This window comes from Geotrypetes seraphini, chromosome 11, assembly GCF_902459505.1.
Source record: "Geotrypetes seraphini chromosome 11, aGeoSer1.1, whole genome shotgun sequence".
Classification (NCBI taxonomy): domain Eukaryota; kingdom Metazoa; phylum Chordata; class Amphibia; order Gymnophiona; family Dermophiidae; genus Geotrypetes; species Geotrypetes seraphini.
The window spans coordinates 81971603-81980015 of record NC_047094.1 but is presented as its reverse complement, the minus strand read 5'-3'; the positions used below and the strand labels follow the sequence as shown (position 1 = coordinate 81980015).

General features: G+C 46.7%; 1 protein-coding gene across 4 annotated transcripts in view; it reads left to right on the top strand.

Moving 5' to 3' along the window:
- Positions 1–1097: 1097 nt before the first annotated feature.
- Positions 1098–8413, top strand: part of LOC117369113 (zinc finger protein 704-like) — a 147578-nt gene continuing 140262 nt past the window's right edge. The window contains exon 1 of one of the 4 annotated variants that reach the window (XM_033963132.1): positions 1098–1657. In XM_033963132.1, coding sequence (XP_033819023.1) covers positions 1328–1657 — 330 coding nt within the window. In that variant the 5' untranslated portion in view covers positions 1098–1327. The remainder of the gene's footprint in view (positions 1658–8413) is intronic. The other 3 variants (XM_033963135.1, XM_033963131.1, XM_033963133.1) reach the window with 3 other exon arrangements.

The window sequence follows — 8413 nt, the reverse complement described above, 5'->3', positions numbered from 1 at the left end:
CCACTCTCCACCACATTTCGTCACTCAGCATCCCACCAGGCACAAACTAGCATAGGATGCCTAGCATAACCCCAGGACTGTTTTACATATACAGTGGTGCCTCGCATAACGGACGCCTCGCACAGCGAACGCTGCGCACAACGAACTTCAGGTCTTGCTTCCCACAACGAACTTCGTTTCACACAACGAAGTCGCCCGAGCTGCATCGCTTAACTGCCCTCTCTCCGCCTGGCTCCCTGTGCAGTGGCGCTACATATTTTAAACCCCCCTGCCGCCGCTGCTGCATATATTTAAGCCTCTGCCGCCACCGCATATTTTTAAACCTCCCCCCGCCGCCACATATTTTTTTAAAAAAGCCACCACTGCTGCAATTTTAATCTCACCCGCTCACTCGTGGTGGTCTAGCAAATTTCCCAGCCAGAAGCGCAGAGATCAAGAGCAAGCCTTCTGTGCTACTGCCTGGGCCTGCGCTGATGTCTGAATGGCTGCAGTCAGCTCTCGCGGGACTCACAAGAACTAACTGCAGCCAGCTCTCGCGGGACTCACAAGAACTAACTGCAGCCATTCGGAGATCGGCATGGGCCCACACAGGCGTGCAGAGGAATTGCTCCTGATCTCTGCGCTTCTGGCCTGTACGCCACTAGCTGGGAAAGATGGGAGGAATTAAAAAAGGTACTGGGGAGTATGTGGGGGGTGATTATAATACACAGCAAGGATCAACAAAACCCCTGTCTCCCCTCCCCTTCACATATATCCCCTCTATATCATGCTAACAGCTCTAACAAGATAAATTTATCTTTTTTTATGTCATCTTAGCATATTTTATGCTACAGAACGAATTATTTTTTTTAACATGTATTGTTATGGGAAAACGCGTTTCACATAACGAACTTTTCGCATAACAAACTTGCTCCTGGAACGAATTAAGTTCGTTGTGTGAGGCACCACTGTATTCCCTAAAAAATGTTCATATAGACCCACAGGTCATAACCTGCGGTATTCCTATCCCCTCTGTCAGATCCTCCCCCTCCCAGTCAGCGCTGCACAGTTCGCAAGGAATGGAGGAGGGGCTCTTACGTTCCACCTCTCCGGATTCTCACGTCTCAGTAGCTTAGAAAAAGGAGACTGTAGCGAAAGCAGACTTCATCCGGATGTACCGCGTTTTGTCATCTAACAGAGGCCACTTGACACCGCATCCTCACCCCTCAGCCGTCGCCTTAGCCTCGCCGAGAACTACGAGTAAACAGACACTGCGAGCTAGCTAATCAGAACCCAAGCCGGCACTGGCCACGTGCCAGTATGGGATACCGATACAAGCAGCAGACCAATGGAAAAGCTATGTGATTCCAGAGGAGGGCGGGACCAGCGAGCGCTGCTCGGTTGCACGCGCAGGGAGAGGGGGGCGTGGTTCACCGTCCAGCCCGGAGCCGGAGCCGCAGCCGCCGCGCCATTAAACCTTCTTCTCCGCGGCTGCGAGCGTGGCCCGGGCTCGGCTATGGATGCCAAGCCACTGCTTCTCAAGAGAACGTCACCGGGTAACCTGAACTGCTGCGTCCCGATACCGCCGTTGAACGGCCTATCGTGCGGGCTGGTGGCGGCTGCAGGCCAGGGTGTATGCATGGTGCTGTCGAAGCGGGCTCCGGGAGCTGAGCAGACGGTAAGGCACTGTGCATGCTCGGGCTGGCGCGCTGACTCCCGGGGCTGCAACTGTCAGCTGTACGGGACCGCGCCTGTCCGGTGCGGAGAGGGAAAGATGCTCGCGCCGCGCAAACTTCTCTGTTAAGATGGCGCCTTTCTGAAAGTGTCTGCTGAAAAAGTTTAGAGAGAAGGGGGTGGAGCTGAGCCCGCGGACCTCGCCCACGCCACGCCTCCTTTCCCTGCCACCGCCAGCATGCAGCCATTCCTCTGGATCGGCGCTGGAATGGATCTCTCAGACCAGCCTGTCAGTGCTTAACAGCTTCCGCTGGATCTTGCGAGCCCTGTCTGCTCTCAGCCACTCCGAAAGACCACTCACTGCGCTATATCTCGCGCTGCCACTGCGCTTGCACTCTGGAAGGGTTCTCTTTAGCTGCCTTGCACAATCTGTCTGATGATAAAGAGATCTGTTGCCTTGATATGGAATCTCTGATCTTTCTGAATATTTTTTTTAACTGTTGCACTGAGGCTAGTAAGAATTGATCATTATTTTATGCCTACGGTGAATCCACAGTATTCAGAGTTTCAAATTCTTCATTAGATAAAATGAAAGGCTGCTTGGCTTTGCGGGTTTGCTCCCTCTTTTGGCCTTCTAGATCACACGTGGATATTTTGCCTTACTTCTTATCTTACCTTGCTGTGACTGTCCTTGTGCTGGGCCAGAAATCATAGTTCCTCTGAAACCCGTTACTTCGGGGCCTGGTCACAGAGAGAACCACTTTCCCCTCACAGCCAAGGTACAGAATTGTAGAATACAACACTGCTCTGGAGTTGGAGGGCTGGCCTATCACATCACGGTCTGATTTTTATTTTTTGGCCAGTGTTGCACTAACATTTGTCTTTAGTTATTTGCTCTACTTTAATAGTCCCCTGCTTATCTTTTAAGACTTCTGTTCTTGCACTTTTCTACCTTCTCTTTTCTCACCTCCTGGATCACATTCTTTCTCTGCTTTCCAGATTGTTGCACCATATTCTCCTCTGTCTGCAATGAATAGGGTTTACCATATGGCTCCAGAAAAATGCAGACAGATTGAGACATCTGGGTTTTATTTCCATTGAAAACAATGGAAGTAAAACCCAGATGTCTCAATCCATTCTCCTTTTACTGGAGCCATATACAATACAATTTTTATTTGTATACCACAAATACCTCTTTGAAGTTCACAGTGGTTCACAAACAATAAAACATCAAATATTAGGTGCTTAGAAAATATCCCTAACTGTCCAAAAGGCTCACAATCTAACTAAAGCACCTATATGAACAACTGCTTACACATCAAGCGGCATTATGGGGCAAAGATTTGGAACAATCATGCATACTACTTATGGGGAATTTAGGAAACACCTAAAAACATACTTGTTCCTGAAGTATTTAGGCAACTAACCTGTACAATCCTACTCCACAATAACTGATCTCTAGCGCTGTTAATAACTAGCTTCTAACCTTGCTAATTCTAATTAATTTGTAACATCTTTTAACCATTGTAAACAGCATAGAATTTCACGGTCCTGCAGTATATAAATTGTTATTATTATTGTTACTAATGGCCTCTTTTACAAAGCCGCACTAGCGGCTGTGTTGCACTAATAGCCCTGAAGCCCATAGAGATTTAAAGGGCTTTGGGGCTGTTGCCGTGCGGCTTTGTAAAGGAGGCAGTAAGAGTACAAAAAAGAGGATCAAAGAACCCCCCCCCTCAAAAAAAAAAATAACAAATCAAAAAATAAAACAAAAGAGTAGTTAAAGTTAAATAAAAAAAATAAGGAACTGTCAGAATTAAACTACAGTATCCATAATTTCTAGTTTCTAGTGTCTTTGAATCCAGCCACAGTCAACCTTTCCTACAGGCTGGGAGCCAAATAACTGCCGGAGACATGAGGTGATAAGACATCTCCATGACAGATCCAAACAGAAAATAAAGCAAACTAAATAAAACTAGAAAATAGTAACTGAGAAATCAGACAGTCAAAGTACTGGAGCTGGTACGATGAAACTCCATTGCAGGACCGAACCGTGTTTCACTGAACTGGATGCATGAGAAGTATGGCACGTAGGCAGGCAAGATCTTGGGAACTCAGATAGCCGACTGCCACATGATAGCTGATCACCATGGGGACCTTCAAACAAGCGAGCAAGTTCCAAAACAAGACTGCTCCTTCTACGACCGCACATGTTGGGAGCCTCCAAGGACAGTCCTCTCTCCCGAAGTGCAGCCTCTAAGCTCTCATTGATGCGCCGACCTTCTCCCATCCAGCCGTGCATAGTGAGCAATGCCCCCTCTCCACCACCACCCTCCACCACATTTCGTCACAGCATCCCACCAGGCACAAAGGTACAAAATCACGATTTTCTGTCGATCCCAACAGTGGCTGACACCACATCGACTCAGATGCTGTTAAAACCGTTGGAACCAATGGACAGACCTGAATAAATAGAATAAAATAAAATTGTAAATCCTGTTCAGCCTCAACAGTTTAAATTAGGTCAAAAATAAAAGTAAACAACAAGAAAGCTGAAAACTAACTGGAAATAAAATCAAAGTAAGACAAACAGGGGACAGAGGCACCTTCACCCACTACCTATTCCGGCGCCATCTTGTAGCTATTTGGTAACCTTAGTAATGAAACCTTACCTGAAACCCCTATTTTTTGAAACTGCTGATTGGCTTATAACCATATTTTTGGAGCTTCTTATTTGTTCCACTAAGAGCTCCTTTTACGAAGGTGCGGTAGCGGTTTAACTCGCGTAACAGCGTGCGCTAAACCGCCGGTTGCGCTAGCCGCTACCGCCTCCTCTTGAGCAGGCGGTAGTTTTTCGGCTAGCATGTGATTAAACAGCGTGCGCGTTAAAGCCGCTACCGCGGCTTCATAAAAGGAGCCCTAAATGTACTCCTAGTGGAATTCTGTGTATACTTTCTGAAAATTCTGTGCACAGTGTTTTAAAATTCTGCAACGTTTATTTGTAGTGTTTTGTGTAGAATTTCCTCATCATAGAAACATAGAAACATAGAAATAGACGGCAGATAAGGGCCACGGCCCATCCAGTCTGCCCACCGCAATGACCCTTCCCCACCTAACTCAGTGAATAGATCCCACGTATATATCCCATTTGCCTTAAAATCAGGCACGCTGCTGGCCTCAGTGACCTGAAGTGGAAGATTATTCCAGCGGTCAACCACTCTCTCAGTGAAAAAGAATTTCCTGGTGTCACTGTGCAGTTTCCCTCCCCTGATTTTCCACGGGTGCCCCCTGGTTGCCGTGGGACCCTTGAGAAGGAAGATATCTTCTTCCACTTCGATGCGACCCGTGAGATACTTGAACGTCTCGATCATGTCTCCCCTCTCTCTGCGTTCCTCGAGTGAGTAGAGCTGTAACTTATCCAGCCTTTCCTCGTAAGGGAGATCCTTGAGACCCGCGATCATCCGGGTTGCCATTCTCTGCACCGACTCTAGTCTCAGCACATCTTTTCGGTAATGCGGCCTCCAAAATTGCACACAGTACTCCAGGTGTGGTCTCACCATGGATCTATACAATGGCATAACGACTTCAGGCTTACGGCTGACGAAACTCCTGCGTATGCAACCTATGATTTGCCTTGCTTTGGAGGAAGCTTGCTCCACTTGATTGGCAGCCTTCATGTCCTCACTGACGATCACCCCTAGGTCACGCTCTGCTTCAGTTCTTGTTAGGATCTCGCCATTTAGGGTGTAAGTCTTGCATGGATTATGGCTGCCCAGGTGCATGACTTTGCATTTTTTGGCATTGAAGCTGAGTTGCCAGGACCTAGACCAGCGCTCCAGTAGTAGTAGGTCGTGCATCATGTTGTCGGGCATTGAGTTTTTGTCTGTTGTACTCTTGGCCACTACATTGCTTAGTTTGGCGTCATCAACGAATAATGTTATTTTACCTCGGAGACCTTCTGCCAAGTCTCTTATGTAGATGTTGAACGGGATCGGGCCCAGGACGGAGCCCTGTGGCACTCCACTGATCACCTCCGTCGTTTCGGAGGGGGTGCCATTCACCATTACCCTCTGAAGCCTACCCTCAAGCCAGTTCCCAATCCATTTCGTCAGCGTGTCGCCCAATCCTATAGAACTCATTTTGCTCAGCAACCTGCGGTGTGGTACGCTATCGAATGCTTTGCTGAAGTCCAGGTATACGATGTCCAGGGACTCCCCAACATCCAGCTTTCTCGTCACCCAGTCAAAGAAGCCGATCAGGTTGGATTGGCAGGATCTCCCCTTAGTAAATCCATGTTGACGGGGATCACGTAGATTCTCCTCGTTCATGATCGTATCCAATTGGCGTTTGATTAGAGTTTCCATTAGTTTGCTCACTATTGATGTGAGACTCACCGGTCTGTAGTTTGCTGTTTCCATCTTGGAGCCTTTCTTATGAAGTGGAATGACGTTAGCCATTTTCCAGTCCAACGGGACGTCACCTGTACTAAGGGAGAGATTGAAGAGTGCGGATAGCGGTTCCGCCAAGACATCACACAACTCCCTGAGCACCCTGGGGTGTAGGTTGTCAGGCCCCATTGCCTTGTTAACCTTGAGTTTTGACAGCTCGCAGTAGACACAGCTGGGCGTAAACTCGAAATTACTAAATGGATCAGCTAAGTCAACCCTTGTCTGCAAGGTCATTCCTTCCTGCCTTCTCTGGCTCCAGCCGCCTCCGTTCCCTCTTTCATGCTAACTAGAGAATGACACGGTGACAAAATTCATCACCGTTCCCGTCCCCGCGGATAACCGCAGGAAATAATCCCATGTCATTTTTTAGTGTCTATTTCAACCTCGGTTCTTCTACACCAGCATTCTTCAAAGCAAAGCTTGAGGGTCAGTGGTTGTGGCCATTCATATTCTGATTCTTCCCTCTCTCCATAAAGAATGACATGAAGATGGTTTACCGCGGTTATCCGCAGGGACGGGAACGGTGATGAATTTTGTCACTGTGTCATTCTCTAATGCTAACCACAGTTTGTTTGTTTGTTTGTCTATTTTAGTGTCTCTCAAATTTTTTTAGCTCCAGCATACTAAATGGAGCAAATATTTTTCATGGCACATTATAATTGAAATTATAAAATTGTAAAATGAACAAACAATTAAATTTGAGAGTTTTATTTATTTAAAGTTCTTTAAGCTATATATGGGTAATTGTAATAATGGTAAAAAAAAAGTAGATAGAATAGAATTAATTGCTAATCAGTGCAATGGATGAGCTTGTTTTTGAGTGCAAATTAATTAAAAAACATGGCTCCATAGTTGACAAGCAAACACGCATTTCACCATCCACCATCTGCAGTCATTCTCTTTTTTTCAATTTACTTTTTGTCAGAGCTGAAAATCCAAGTTTGCAAAGATAAGAAGATCCAAATGGTAACAAAGCCTTGATTGCTTTGTTGCTCAAGATAACTACTTCATAAAAAATAAAATTACTTGCTGTTAGTTTACAAGGACCAATCACATTAAAGAATGATGCTTGTCTGGGCAATTGTATCCTTATGCATGCAGACACTTATAACATTGACAAGACACTTGAGTACGTGACATACATGTCGTCTATTCTAGAAACATAGAAGATGACGGCAGATAAGGGCCATAGCCCATCAGGTCTGCCCACTCTACTAACCCACCCCCAAGTCTACTATCCTAGGGATCCCACTCCTGGTGACAGGTTCTCTTGGCTTAACCCTCTAAGGGATCCCACATGGGCATACCATTTGCTCTTAAATTCTTGCACGCTGTTTGCCTTGATCACCTGCACCGGGAGCTCGTTCCAAGGATCAACCACTCTCTCGATGAAGAAATATTTCCTGGTGTCGCCATGAAATTTCCCGCCCCTGAGTTTGAGCGGATGCCCTCTTGTGGCTGAGGGTCCTTTGAGAAAGAGAATCTCTTCTTCCATCTCGGTACGGCCGGTAGTATACTCAAACGTCTCGATCATGTCTCCTCTCTCCCTACGTTCCTCGAGTGAGTACAGCCGCAAATTTTTCAGCCTTTCCTCGTACGATAGATCCTTGAGCCCCGAGACCATCCTGGTGGCCATCCGTTGCACCGACTCTACTCTCAGCACATCTTTTTGGTAGTGTGGCCTCCAGAATTGCACACAGTATTCCAAATGAGGCCTCACCATGGTTCTGTATAACGGCATTATGACTTCAGGCTTCCGGCTGACGAAACTCCTGCGGATACAACCTAACAACTGTCTTGCCTTAGATGAAGCCTTCTCCACATGATCAGCAGTTTTCATGTCTGCGCTGATGATCACTCCCAAGTCTCGTTCTGTTGAAGTTCTAACTAAGGACTCACCATTCAAGGTGTAAGTTCTGCACGGATTTCTGCTGCCGAGGTGCATGATCTTGCATTTCTTAGCGTTGAAGCCCACCTGCCAGGTCAAGGACCAAAGCTCCAACAAATGTAGGTCCTGTGTCATATTATCGGGTGAATTGCCATCTCTCACTATATTGCATAGTTTGGCGTCGTCAGCGAATAACTTTACCTTACCTTGAAGCCCCTGAGTTAGGTCACCTATGAATATGTTGAAAAGGAGCGGGCCCAAGACTGAGCCCTGCGGTACTCCACTGGTCACCTCCGATGTTTTAGAGAGGGTACCGTTAACTACCACCCTCTGAAGTCTGCCACTCAGCCAGTCATTGACCCATGTCTAGTGTATAAATTATTAAGAAATGATACGAGGATGCAAAATATAATTTGCTCATTTA